The sequence below is a fragment of the Durio zibethinus genome, chromosome 10 (genome assembly GCF_047325235.1).
Source record: "Durio zibethinus cultivar Kanyao isolate XHJ-2024 chromosome 10, ASM4732523v1, whole genome shotgun sequence".
Lineage (NCBI taxonomy): Eukaryota > Viridiplantae > Streptophyta > Magnoliopsida > Malvales > Malvaceae > Durio > Durio zibethinus.
In genome coordinates, this window is record NC_143171.1 from 2784959 (window position 1) to 2798279 (window position 13321).

The window sequence follows — 13321 nt, forward strand, 5'->3', positions numbered from 1 at the left end:
TACAGGTGGAGTCAGCATATCCGCTTGACTTAAAACATGATATGGGATTGATTGAGGCAGACAGTGTAGTTTTATTTCATTAAAAGGCCTTGTCAACTCCAAATTTCTTCTGAAAGTGTAGTTAAAATTTCTTTAATGAAATCTGAACTACAATATGAACTACCTATATCAAACATTTTTTTTATTATTATATATATTTAATTTTGACAAATTAATATGTAAATTTATATTCTCTATTTTCTTTTACTATACTTTTTATTATTGAATTTTTTTTGTTTACAATGGATGATATGAGAAGAATAATGATCTTACCATATCTAATTCACAAAAAATACTATCAATTATGTTAAAAATGATTAAAAATAAAAAATATTAAAAATTTTTTTTTAAGCATAACATAAAGAATTATTCGTTCTCTTTTATCTAAAAAATAACTTTATTTTGTTGACATATATATAAATAATTGTTAGTTAAATATATTTGTGTAATAATTACTCGGAGTATGTCAAAATAAAGGCTAATAAAGATAAAATAATTATAGAAAAATTAATAATTGTGATTTATTGTTCAATCAAATATATATATACACCACCCAATGAACGTTATGATGAAAACAATTATTAATCTTAATTATTTAAATATTAATTCTTGATTTTTTTATCAAACAAGAAAAAAATGATAGCAAAATTTTTAGTATTTAACAGATAAATTGAAGAAAATATTTTTTAGTAAAAAAAAAGGATTTTTATAATTTTTAAAAATTTATAAAAGTTTAGACTTATTTTAGATGAACAATATCATTTATAATATATTATATATAAATTATTATTTAATTGTAACTTAACATTTATAAATATATGATTAAATATTAAATAAATAATTTTAAAAATTTTAATAAAAATTCCGTACGGACTAAAAAAGCTAGTTATATATATAACAATACTTCCATATGTATAAAAAAATAACAAACAAAATCTTCTTAAAAACAATTTACACATCCCATGAATGAAAAAAAAAATCCAATTAAAAAAATTTTACCTCATGGATCGCACCTCAAAAAAATGATTAAGAATCACTCATATTTTTATTGTATACCATAATACATAATATAATTAATGTTTTTTGTTTTGCCCTTTTTTTATTGATTATTTGTCTTTATTTTTAAAGATATTGATTAATTTAAATAAAATTTCATATTTTAAAGATATTGATTATTTGCTTTTCTTTTTAAAATATTTATTAATTTGAATATTTATTAATTTATATAGGATTTCACGTTTATAAGTGAAAATAAAAGCTAATAACTAAAAGATAATGCAGAAAGCCAGATATTTAAAAAAAATGGGCTCAGACTCCGTATTGAAAAGTAAATAAAATTCGTTTATTGTCTCTAGGAAGAATTGTTAGTAAAAAAATCAAACCTGTGATCCCAGAGGGTACCCGCCCCAGTGGTATTACTCTTTTTTAATAGAAAAATCTTCATAAAGACAGGCAACTGTATTCAACATCCGAGTCCTACTATAAAAGATGGTTTACCGCTCAAATGAAAATAAAGATAAGATATTAATTAATTTAAATAAGAATTAATAATAAAATTTAACGGTCATAGAAATTTGAAATTTAATATTCATAAGATTTAACGCTTATAAGTAATAAAATTTCATATCTTTTCTAAAATATTGATTAATCTAAATAAGATTTCATAAATAATTTTATGCTTCTTTTAAAATATTGACTAATTTAAATGTTAATTTGTTTGGATAAGATTTCATTAACATAAATAAAAATAAAAATAAAAACAGGATATTAATTAATTTGGATAGAATTTTATTCTAATAAATAAAAATAAAAACAAAATATTGATTTCATGTTGATAAATGAAAACAAAGAATTTTATGCTCCTTTTAAAAATATTGATTAATTTGGATAAAATTTCACTCCTAAAGATATTGATTAATTTGAATAAGAGCAATTTGATTCCAACAAAATTTATTATAAAATTTTTTAGATAAATTAATCAAAATTAAAATATCTTAAAAGAAGAGTTTTAAATAAAAAAATCTTTTTTTTTCGATAAATTTAAATACATTATATTTTATTTATTCACACAAGAAGAGTTTTAGTACAATAGTAATTATTTAATTGTCTAAAAAAAAATATCCTTTTTAGGATTGTAATAATCAAAAGTAAATTTTTGTGTGAGTTTGTTTACTAATACTCTAAATCTCTTGTTTTAATTAAAAAGAAGTAAAAATCTCTTAAAGATAGATATATAATTAAAATCTTTCAGAGACAAAAATATCTTTGATCTTCTCCGACTCCACTGGTATTGCTTACAAAATACGCTGCAATGTTAGGTTTACATGCAGTACAAATACATCTCATGATTTCAGATAGATAGATCTCCCTATATATTAAGGAGAAAGGAAGAACCACTCCCGTGGAAACTCTTTACGTAACACACATAATGAACCGAAAAGTCCACGTTCATAACATCCAAGTGAACAGCCACAGCATAGAGATTGTACACTGCAGCCTTATTACTTGTTCCACTCATATATGGGGCCAAATCAAGGACCTCGGGAAATTGAACTGACTTATTTAACTTTGCAAAGTTACCAGACTGCAAAAGCACAGATGGTAAAGCCAGAGTTGACGTTCAAATAAAGCACATGGAAGCGCAATACTAGAAACTTGCCATCATAGAATTACGAGGAATCCCTTTAAAACAATGGTAAGAATATTAGGCGCCTCCATAATAGTGTCAACTTCTTTCTTGCTTTTACGTAGGGACTTACACCTGATTAAAAGAAGATGGAGAATTTACCATGAGCAGCTCAAACAGTTATAATGACTCATAAAATTTGCTTTCAACATGTGCAGCAATTGCATGCCTATCCAAGTAAAATTCCCACAGTAGGACCAAATGTGCCAACAGAAGTGAGATTTGAACAATCACTGAAAAATATCAGAGTAAAATAGCCAAAGTCAGAGTTCCTGACACCAAAAGTGGGGTGGAAAAGCTTTATTATGTATCATTAGATCATCTGGGACTTTAAAATTACAGGCTAGAACGAAAGATATCTAAAAATAAATAAGCCATAATGGCCAAGAAGCATGGTAATATGCAGAAAGAACCTTAACAACATTACTGACATGTTACATTAAAAAGAAACCAACCTAATGCAATGATATTTGTTCTCTCCATCCCAGATTTCTGTAGCTGTAAACTGTGCAAGTGTGTCCTCAAGACTTCTGATCTCCCCATCAATCTCAACACTTAGATCCATCATCCTCTCATACTGCTCAGATTTACCATCGCACTTCATGCACTTTATCTGATAACCCAATCATGGTTATACGATAACAACATAGCAAAAATCACGATTACTTTATGTCCATCAAATAACAACAAATTCAATGAATATATGGACATCAATGAAGCATAAAAATTGTGAACAACCTTCATTCAATGAAGGTAATCTCCAAAAGTTAGGCCGACTAGACATGTCTTTTCGGCCTGTGGACCTGCAGCCCTTGCTTCCTTGAGGAAAACAGATTGCATTGTGTCAACAGCATACCTGCCATCTCACTAATGTGGAGTCTAATTCACATTTGAGAAAGTTTAACAGAAATAGTATATGAAAAGAAAGTATTTTTAACAGTTGGTTCACCTAAAAAATTCATGGGCATCCTCTTCCTTCCCAGAACCAAGATTACTTCCAATTTTTTGTATTTTGGATAATATCTGGATTGGGGACAAAGGGGACTCCCCTTCCTTTGCCTTCAAAATCAAACATTCAAACTCACAGATGAAGCACCACTCCTTTCTTTGACCTGCACAGAACAATAAAACATCATATTAAAGGAGAGACATGAATGAGGAATGAAATCACGAAAAGGTCATGACCAGAAACTTGCATGCTTTAAAGTGGAGTCCTCTGAAAAGGTCTGAGGTAGTGCCCGAGTAAAAGCCAAACACTGAAGGACAGCATTAGCATACCAACTGCAGTTAATTTCAAAGGAAAAGTATAAATTAGCAGCCTAAAAACCGACTATTGAACAGAGAAAAAACACCTCATTAAATCATAGTAGAGGAGAAAATAAGAAGTCAAACATAAGAGGTAACTCTTTCGGGGAAAAAAGAAGAGTAATATCATTCAAGGTCCCCAAACTTTGGGTTTATTCTCTAAACTTTAAAAGGTAACTTGCTAGTCCCTAATTGTTAAGTATTATAACAAATTGGTCCTTCTGTACCTGGTCCGTTATTTCTGACCTTAAATGCCCGATACGTGTTACCAGCTCGCTGCTGACATGTCTCCGATGTGTATAAGAAAATTTTGGATTTTTTTCAATAAAATTATTTTTAGATTTGAAAAAAGAAAAGTAGATAATAATTTTTATTATAATTTAAATTAAATTTTCCGATTTGTTACAATGAACGACGAATAAATTATTTTTTATATTTAAAGATCAAAACCGTATACGTTTCAAAATTTAAAAATTATGGGTGCTGTTTATTCAAAAAAAAAATACATGACATATCATATCTTAGCACCATGTCTGATTGTCTATGATTTTACCTGTCTTGTAATCTAAAAAAGAAGAGCTATGCATGAGTTCCAAAGTACCAAATTAGCACCAATTAAAAGTTTCACAAAATGCAAACTACTCGAAATAATTCTCTGGGCAACAAATACTTGTTACGAACTGAAATAAGTATAAATATCAGGATTACCTGTTTCCACAAATATTAAGGCCGAATGGGCATATTTCCACCGCATCATAAGAGTAAAGTTCCATGAATAGTTCATATGAAAAGATTATCTGTCAAACGAAAACAAAAAAATGCTCAAAAGTTAGAATATAACAAAGCAAAACTATGAGACTATCAACAAAAAACACTTTGTAATTTGGAAACTACCTTGTAGTTGTGTTTCCCATTAACCACTTATAGTTTCTGGAGGCTTTAAACTGCTGTACAACCTTCCACATTGATATTTTCAAGCCATTACTAGCAGTCTGTGGCAAGGTAGGTGCAGCCTTAATTTTTGCAGGCTAGTCAGAGTTCAAACTGGGAACAAAATGCCCTCCAGCAACTGAAGAAGAATGATCATCACAAGCACTAGATGAGGAAGTTGTAACATGTTAGCTTTCACAAGGTTGCAAACCATCTTCTCTATCGTTAGAGCTCAGGGATGTCAAGTTATTTTTCTTGGATGCATCAGTACCTAACAATTCAGACGAAACGGCTCTGATTGACTTCTTATACACAACATTTGAAGGAACATCACCAGCCACGAGATTATTGTCCTTAGCAAACTGCATTTTGAATTCAACCGCTTCATCGTTATGAGTGGATTTTTTCTTATCTAGTTTACTCAGATTATTTACAGAGTAGGTCAAATTAGACTCCTACAAAGGTAAGGTAGCTTCTTCCATCTTCTTAGCAGCAGTTCTGCTTCAAGTTATAACAGTGGCAATACCATCAGAAAGTTGCCTTCCTGACTTGTCATTAGGGCTAGAAAGAAGTATCCGGCTGGGAGAAACATCAACCAATGATTCACTAATGGCAACAGATGGACTCACCCCAGCTAATGATGAGGAAATGGATGGTGCAAGACCATTATGTATTGCTTTGGCGTCTCCATGATGCTTAAGATCACCATCATCATCATCGCCGTCTTCTACCACTGAGGAAGCGTCAGATGATGTCTTAAATTTACTTTAGACTTCAGAATCATTACCGTGAATTCCAGACAGCTTTATTGCTGCAAAACCCGTTGGGCGGTGACATTCATCTTTACGGCCTTGTCTCCAGTGAAATGTTTGACACTAACCAGAACTACACGAGGACAAACAAATACGTAAATACCCTAAAATGATGAAAATAGCACAACAAACATACCTGAATATCCAGTAAAATTACTAAAGACACAAAAGGCACACATCTTCTATTTTATGTTGCAAAGCAATCTACGAGAAAAAAAAAATAACAATGTAATCTTTTTTTTTCAGTCCACCATGATGGACGCCATCCGCTTACCTCCCACTTATGAAAGAGAAATGTGTAGCACTGTAAACAAGAGTTATATGTTATAAACAAAATATTTAGCACATAAAAACACCATAAAGCACAGCCACAACTTTTAAAAAATGGCCGATAAATTTTGATTAAGAAGAAGAAAAAAGGGATTCATATAGCCAACCCACTAGTTGAATGAAAATGAACTCCAGGCTTTCTCTTATACATCTTTAAATTTTAAAGCATTCTTATCATGGAGCCATGCACTAAAGCTCTATTTATGCAAAGTTGAAATAAATAATAATTATAAATATGCATATATTAAATCAGGGCACTGAAGGATTTACCAGTAAGAATGATGCCGAAAAAGAGAATCCAAGAAGTAAGCATAGATTAAGCAAACGTATTGACAAACAGCATTCCAATACATGGTCCAGAAGTGGCTACCGATAACGTCATAAATGTACATTTCTAAGATGAATCTACGCAATGTACATACTTGGAAAGGTAGCGTTTCATTTCTCACCAGCTTATCTAAACACCAAGAAAAGAGGCCTCCCACTTTCTTCACAAAATAATCCCAATAAACACCAATATCAATCATGAACATAGAAAAAAGTTCTCGCCTCTGCATTCCTCAACTTATGCGGGATTACTAGAAAAACAACCAGCAACAACACGATTGAACAATTGGACAGTTTCCCAGCAGTCTTAATATTGCGCTTTAAATTCAAAGTTGAAAAGTGGTCCACTGATCAGATTTTTTTTCTTTTATCCGAAAGCGAGTTGAGTCAGATGATTCTTCACCTTAGGTTTGAGTTTACCTGCTATAAAAAAAATTATGAAGCGAATTTATGATTAAAGATTCTTGTTGTCATTGTGAGGCTTGGTGTGTTTACGAAAGGCAATTTTAAAATATTTTTAGTTGAATCAGTTTATATATCTTTAAAAATTTTTTTTTTTTTTAAAACGTCTGCAAGTAATTATTTTCATTGAAAGAAATCTGTTTTATCAATATATAAAGTTGATACCGATGCAGATTACTTTTTTTATTTGTCTTTAAGTAACACGCTTAACAAAATATTTTTTGAACAAAGTAAGCTCTACTTATTAGTTGATTCGATCGTATTTATTAAGTTTACACAAAATAAGATAATTATGTTAGTATTCATTTAAATGTTTTTAATTATAAAAAAATTATTAATAAATAAATTTAAAAAGAATGAAAATCGAAAAGCAAAAATTTATTTATAATAGATTTTTTATAGTTGGTGATATTATTAATTATTAAAAATAAAAATAAATTATAAACAATGAACATAAATTTAAATGAATCATGATCGGTACTCAAGCATTTAATTCTGTCTTGCTATGCAAGCTTCGTTTATTTTGTTGTTGTAAAGCTACTAGTACCGTTAGTGCAGCGCCTTTCGTTTGGCGGGAGATTTCATTTTCTCCTCTGCTAATTCGGTCCATCTTAGGGAAAATCTCCGTTTCTCTCTCTCCTCCCTGTCCCGATCAATTCAAATCCTTGGTCATTAGTAGTAATTCAAATCCTCGATCATGGATGACGGCGCGCCTCTACCCTCCGAAATTACCACTCGTCGTTCGGTAATTCTTCTCTCTCTCTCTCTCTCTCTCTCTCTCTCTCTGCGCATGTACATTAATTCTTGTAGTATATCAGTTGTCCTAATTTTGGTGAAATTGGGTGCGCAGAAAATGGCTAGGGTTCAAGATCGAGGCGGTGGAGATGAGCCTAGCGAGCCAAACAGTAACAATAGGGAGAATCAAGAAAGGAGCAGCCATGCCCGTGAGGGGATCCCCAACCTGGAGGAGCGGGAGGGTTCACCGGATGATTTCGAAGAAATTCGTCCCAAAACTAAGCAAAGTCGAGCTGCTGAGGGAACTTCTGATATCTCGAACAGAGCGGACGAGAGTTTAATCGGTAATTGACTTTGAATTTCTTTTGTTTTTGAATCTTTTAATTTATATGCTTCTACTGAAGATCTCTGGAGTTATGAATGAAGTTTATGATCCTAGTTTATGTTGCCTATAGGTTTCTATATTTAGCTCTTGCCATAAAATTGCTCTTTTTAAGTACATATTTGTAGTGTTGTTCTATGAAGAGTATTTCCTTGTGACAGGTTGGGGAGGGGAGGCAATAGGCTCAGATCGGAAATATATTTACATCTTAAGGTTGGCGTTTAGAGGGATTAAGCAAGGTTGGGTAGTTATTTTTTGCATACAATGCTTATGAGGAAGAAAACGGGAAATGACTTTTAATGATTTAACAAGCAAAGAAGTCTAAGTTGGTGAAAGTTTTCATCCTTACAAATTTATCTTTTCCAAAGACATTTTTGTACATTTGGTGCATGTGAACAATTGAGGCAATTTATTTTGAAAGTTTAAAATGCCAATAGTGGTTGTGATGGTCGTTACAAAGGAAAACTAATTAGATGGAATGTCCTAGGAATTACTTCCAAGTTCGATCTCCACCTTCATCAATCTGGCCTACATGCTTCTGAGGAACAATTACCTCATCATTAAATAAACTTTTAAGGCATTCAAAATGACATTGATATGCGCTGATTATATACTGCCTTCAGTAATTAAGTATTTTTCTTGCAGGATTGGAAGTGTATCATCTCCATGCTCTTGGATAAAAATCCATTAATAGAGCTAACTGATGAAGATGCAACAAACCTGACTAGGCTTCTTTTTACTTCTGTCAGAAAGGCTGTTGGAGAGAGGATTGTTCCTGCTTCTGATAATCAAAAGCAGTATTACGATAAAGCTCAAAAATGATCTAAATTCTTTATTTCTTACTCCTTATTATCATTCCTCCTCAGCTCACATAAGGATTTAATTTCTGTATCATGTGTCTTTGTGTTACTAGCATGATGATTTTCTCTGGATTTTATTGCCACTCAGAATGAAGGCTAAATCTCAACTCGTCTTTTTCTTAAATATCAGGAAATATTTGAAAGCAGCAGGTGATATATAACTGTTGCCATGATGAAGAACTACCTTGAGCTTCATTCTTTGAAGCTAGTTATGAGATAATTTTTGTACCTTTTCATAGTAAGTTCTGATCTGCTTTCTTAGAATTTCAGAACTATTCTTCAGCTCATCAAAGATGCATTTTTCAAGCATGGTGAGTAAGACACATTGAGATCTTGTGTGAAGGCTGTTAAATTCTGTTCCACTGAAAGTTGAGGAGAGCTGCAAGATTTTGCTGGTAATAAAGTCAAGGAGCTTGAAGATAAGCTTATTGTTAAGCTTAAATATGCAACTAAAGTGACTGTATGTTTCTATCTGAGCCTTTTGTTCTTGATTGTGGCCTTGTTGACCAAATGTATAAAGTTGACAAGTTTTAAATTTGAAGGATGGAGAGGATGAGTATTCTCTTGTAAATTTAAAAAGGTTGTGCGTGCTTCAATTGTCAAGGCCTGTATCAATTGAAGACTTATATGGAGATGGTATCATGATCTTGCACAGCTTCAGAATCTTGGATGATGAAGTAAGTTAAATGAGCAAATTTAAAAATCTTTCATTTTGTTTTTAGTCCCTTGCATTTGTTCATAACTGTTGCTCATTCTCATTTAGTTTGTTAGTTTTCTGCTGCTTAATTTGAACTTGTTGTTGCCTGATCTTTGCACTCGATTATAAACAGGGAAACTGTCACTGAATGATCCTTACCCTCTCTCCTGTCTAAACATGGCACCTTGCTGAAGGAACTTGAGTACTTTCTTAATGCTCCTCCTGAAGTCAGGGAAGGTGGAAAACCTGGAAATCAACTAGCCTGCAGGGTAATCCTTTTGCCTCAATATATGTTTTTCTTTAAAGAAAATTCCAGAAGACTGTCCACTCTTTTCTCTAATGAAGTTTATCTAATGAACCAGGTTTGTACCATACTAGCAGATGTTTGGTGTCTGTTTAGGAAGCCTAATTTTTTTGTCAACAAAGCTTGAAGGATTAGGATATTGTCCGGATGCTCCTATTCTTCAAAAGTTCTGGAGGCTTTGTGAGCAACAGCTCGAAATTTCAGGTGATGATTTCTTTCATTTCCTTCTCTAAGCTCAATCTTTGAAATCTGTAACTAGCTGCTAACTGGGAAGTCACCCTCACCATCTGGTTGAAATCAACTGGAGCTAAGTTACTTTTAGGTGCTCTACCTATTGTTAACTAACACCTTTGACATGTTGTCTGCATACTTCGATGAGAATTCATCACCTTTGTTCACTGTAATTTGGCTGCATACCTATTGTTAAGTGCATACTCTTGCTAAGGGACTAAGGATGATCACTTTATAACCCTCCTTAGACGTAGGGTGCAATTATTGTACTTGTTTACTCAGTCAATAAGGTCAACTTCTATAACTGCCTAGTCAACATACCCCAAACTGCCATGTCACCATACGTGAGGGTCGAAATTCACACTCCTCGTCACAGAACTAGCTAACCCTCACCAAAGAGGGACTCACCTAAGTATTTTCACCAACGTCCTGTCAAAACATCACTTCAGAACAGATTGACTGGCTTCCAACTTGCTTAGGCTCATTAAGTGCAGCCCATGCTTGCTTAGGATCATTAAACATTGCCCACAATCACCCAAGTTGCCCCTTCTTAAGCACCACGTAGTCTCACCATAAACTGTCAACTGTCTTGGTTATGTCATCGCCCTTCACGTCTTAGATAAGGTAGAAAAAAGGTCCAAATACGGTATGGGCTAAGAATCCTTCCTCTTTAAGCTTCCTCAGTATTTGTTTTGTACCTTCTTCCTCACAAAATCTTTAGACACTTGACTAACTTAAGTGTCAAAGTACGTCTACAAAACTAACTCTGGCGCCTCTTGATCATGCCTTTTTGCTGTAGGTCCCAACTGTCTTCCACACAACCTCCAAGCTACTTTCCTTCCAACCAACACCTAAAAACACCATGATTAATTTTTAATTTTGAAAAAATTATTAATATTTACGATGATTGTGCAAATTTTGGTGTACATATATGAATATAGCGTGAAAATTATTTAGATTTTTTTGCATAGAAGGTAAAAGCAAAATCCATATGATTTAATGTAATCTAAGAAATTGTTTGATTTTATTTTTTTTATTATATAAGTTTATCACTTGAAATTATTTTATATATATATTGATTTAAATTTTGTGCATTATATGTGTTAAGAGATTAGTTGATTGATTGTTATAAAAATATTTTATCTTCACTCCACATAATTATTAATGTTTTATAGCTGAAGTAAATATTACTATATAAAACAATGCTTAAAAATTAAAAGAAATAACTAACTAATATAATTTAAGTCTTTTTTTATACATATTTGGATGAGTTCCTTATGAATAATTTTTTATATACTAGAGAGAAGTTATTGAAACATTTGACTTAGACTCTGTATTCGATGATTTTTGTTTCTATGAGCGAGGGTCATGCATAATTCTAAATATCTCACGTATGATTTTTTGTTTTATAGTATTTCATAAGATAATAAAATACAAAATACAAAAAATATATATGTTAAATCAAAATTTTTATTTACATATTTTATTTATTTTGACCCCTTAACTTAAAATTCTAGCTCCACTATCGTGATCAACAAGAATATATTATCACATTATCAGGAATACATTGCTTACGTAACAACTGTAGCGAAAATGTTATTTTTCAAAGTTAAGTAATCAAAAACAAAAAATTTTCGAAAGTTTATGTAATTTAATCTTTGTACTTTTGTACACAATTCACAGACTAGTATTATTGACAATTTGACCTCTTTGTACTCTATAAAAGATCGCATTTCATTAAGATTTTAATTACAAAGAATCTATAATTTGCATTGAATTATCTCTATTGATAAGCCACAACGCTGATGTGAGAAATAGTTCTCTGAATTATCTTTCTCATTTTCGGATCCATCATTTCGCAGCACCACTATTCTTTTTTGGCCTTTTCTTATAAATATGATTAAATTTCTCTAAGAAAATCTTTTAAAATCTTGAGAAAACTCTCTTTTTTTCTTGTAAAATTTTTGTCTCACGCGATCTAACTTCCTTAAACAATCTTAATTTAGCTTCACTCTCTCAAAATAACTTGTCAATCTCTCAACTCTCTCTTTATAACTATGTCAACGTCAAGTAGATTCGTTTTACATATAGTAATTACGGGTATGGCTTTGTTGTTGAATCTACTTGTGATAATTATATATACAATTAAATTGTATGATGAATTGAGGCGAGAGGCAAGTCTCCCACCTGTTGCAACAAGGCAACGATCAAGCAATCGCCTACCTCAAGACATACAAGGACAGCCATCGGAGCAGCAGCAGCAGCAGCAGGATTCAAGGGCGATCTTGAGCGATCAGACCAATATTGTTATAAACAATAATCTAGCAACTAACTGTGCCAAATGCCTGGAAGAGTTCAATGTCAAGAAACTAACTGTGCTAAATGCCTTGAAGAGTTCCACCCGGAGGAGGATGATTGTAGGGTTTATTTTAAGTGCAAACATCAGTACAATAGACTTTGCATAGATCAATGGTTGCCAAAGGAGACACACATTGCCCACTTTGTCACCAAAGGTTAAGGACAACAAATGATCGGCCCTTCTCAATAATTGTTTATCAGTAATTGATTTGATTGTCGTTCAGAATTTAAAATTTTAATGAATATCAGTAATTGATTTGAATGTTTTTGAAAATTTAAATTTTTAATGAAGAATTTTTTTTATTTCAATTTTGTACAATGAAACAGTGTGCGAAGTTCTTCATTGTGCGTGCATGGCTTCCAAGGTTGTAGGATTCCACTATTGAAAAAAAAAACTAAACACAATATTGTAATTGGAAATACAAATGAATTATATATAATAATAATTCCATATGTAAACAAATAACAGATAAAATCTTCTTAAAAACAATTTACCCAGCCAATGAATGAAAAAAAAATAATCCAATTAAAAAAATGAATGAATCGCATTTCAAAAAAATGTTTAAAGTCACCAATATTATTATTGTATTCTATAATACATAATACAGTTTATGTTTCAATGAAAGTTTTTTTTATTGCCTACAAAAAATTTTAATCTGCCTTTTTTTTCAAATATATTAATCGCTTAAATAAAAATAACGATAAAATATTAATTAATTTGAATAAAATTTCACGAATAAAAAATTTTATGCTACTTTTTAAATATTAATTAATCTAAGATAATGATTAATTTGGATAAGATTTCATTCTGATAAATGATGATTGTCTTTGAGAATTTTTATTTCCAATAAAAATTTTTTTAT

General features: G+C 31.5%; 2 protein-coding genes and 1 pseudogene across 4 annotated transcripts; 2 read left to right on the forward strand and 1 right to left on the reverse strand.

The window, feature by feature from the left end:
- Positions 1-2193: 2193 nt before the first annotated feature.
- LOC111293223 (uncharacterized) lies at positions 2194-7501 on the reverse strand (annotated as a pseudogene).
- Positions 7367-8624, forward strand: LOC111292863 (uncharacterized). Its single transcript, XM_022885471.2, has 3 exons — positions 7367-7636; positions 7742-7970; positions 8170-8624. The coding sequence occupies exons 1-3, from the start codon at positions 7589-7591 to the stop codon at positions 8280-8282; spliced, it is 390 nt and encodes a 129-aa protein (XP_022741206.2). The 5' UTR covers positions 7367-7588; the 3' UTR covers positions 8283-8624.
- A 67-nt stretch (positions 8625-8691) lies between these two features.
- Positions 8692-12767, forward strand: LOC111293224 (uncharacterized). Of its 3 annotated transcripts, XM_089766415.1 has the most exons (7): positions 8788-8805; positions 8999-9106; positions 9212-9328; positions 9411-9545; positions 9699-9834; positions 9928-10073; positions 12279-12767. In XM_089766415.1, the coding sequence occupies exons 6-7, from the start codon at positions 9947-9949 to the stop codon at positions 12563-12565; spliced, it is 414 nt and encodes a 137-aa protein (XP_089622541.1). In that variant the 5' UTR covers positions 8788-8805; positions 8999-9106; positions 9212-9328; positions 9411-9545; positions 9699-9834; positions 9928-9946; the 3' UTR covers positions 12566-12767. The 3 variants fall into 3 exon arrangements, with proteins under 3 accessions (XP_089622540.1, XP_089622542.1, XP_089622541.1); XM_089766414.1 differs by having other exon boundaries at positions 8692-9018; positions 9139-9328; XM_089766416.1 differs by having other exon boundaries at positions 8692-9328; positions 10900-12767.
- The last annotated feature ends 554 nt before the right edge of the window (positions 12768-13321 follow it).

Excerpts from the sequence above, each read along its gene's own strand:
- LOC111292863 (XM_022885471.2), top strand. The coding sequence starts at position 7,589 with ATGGATGACGGCGCGCCTCTACCCTCCGAAATTACCACTCGTCGTTCG. Across the intron at positions 7,637-7,741 it reads AAATTACCACTCGTCGTTCG|AAAATGGCTAGGGTTCAAGA; the intron begins GTAATTCTTCTC and ends TTGGGTGCGCAG. Across the intron at positions 7,971-8,169 it reads AGCGGACGAGAGTTTAATCG|GTTGGGGAGGGGAGGCAATA; the intron begins GTAATTGACTTT and ends TCCTTGTGACAG.
- LOC111293224 (XM_089766414.1), top strand. The coding sequence starts at position 9,947 with ATGTTTGGTGTCTGTTTAGGAAGCCTAATTTTTTTGTCAACAAAGCTT. Across the intron at positions 10,074-12,278 it reads GCAACAGCTCGAAATTTCAG|GTCTCCCACCTGTTGCAACA; the intron begins GTGATGATTTCT and ends GGCGAGAGGCAA.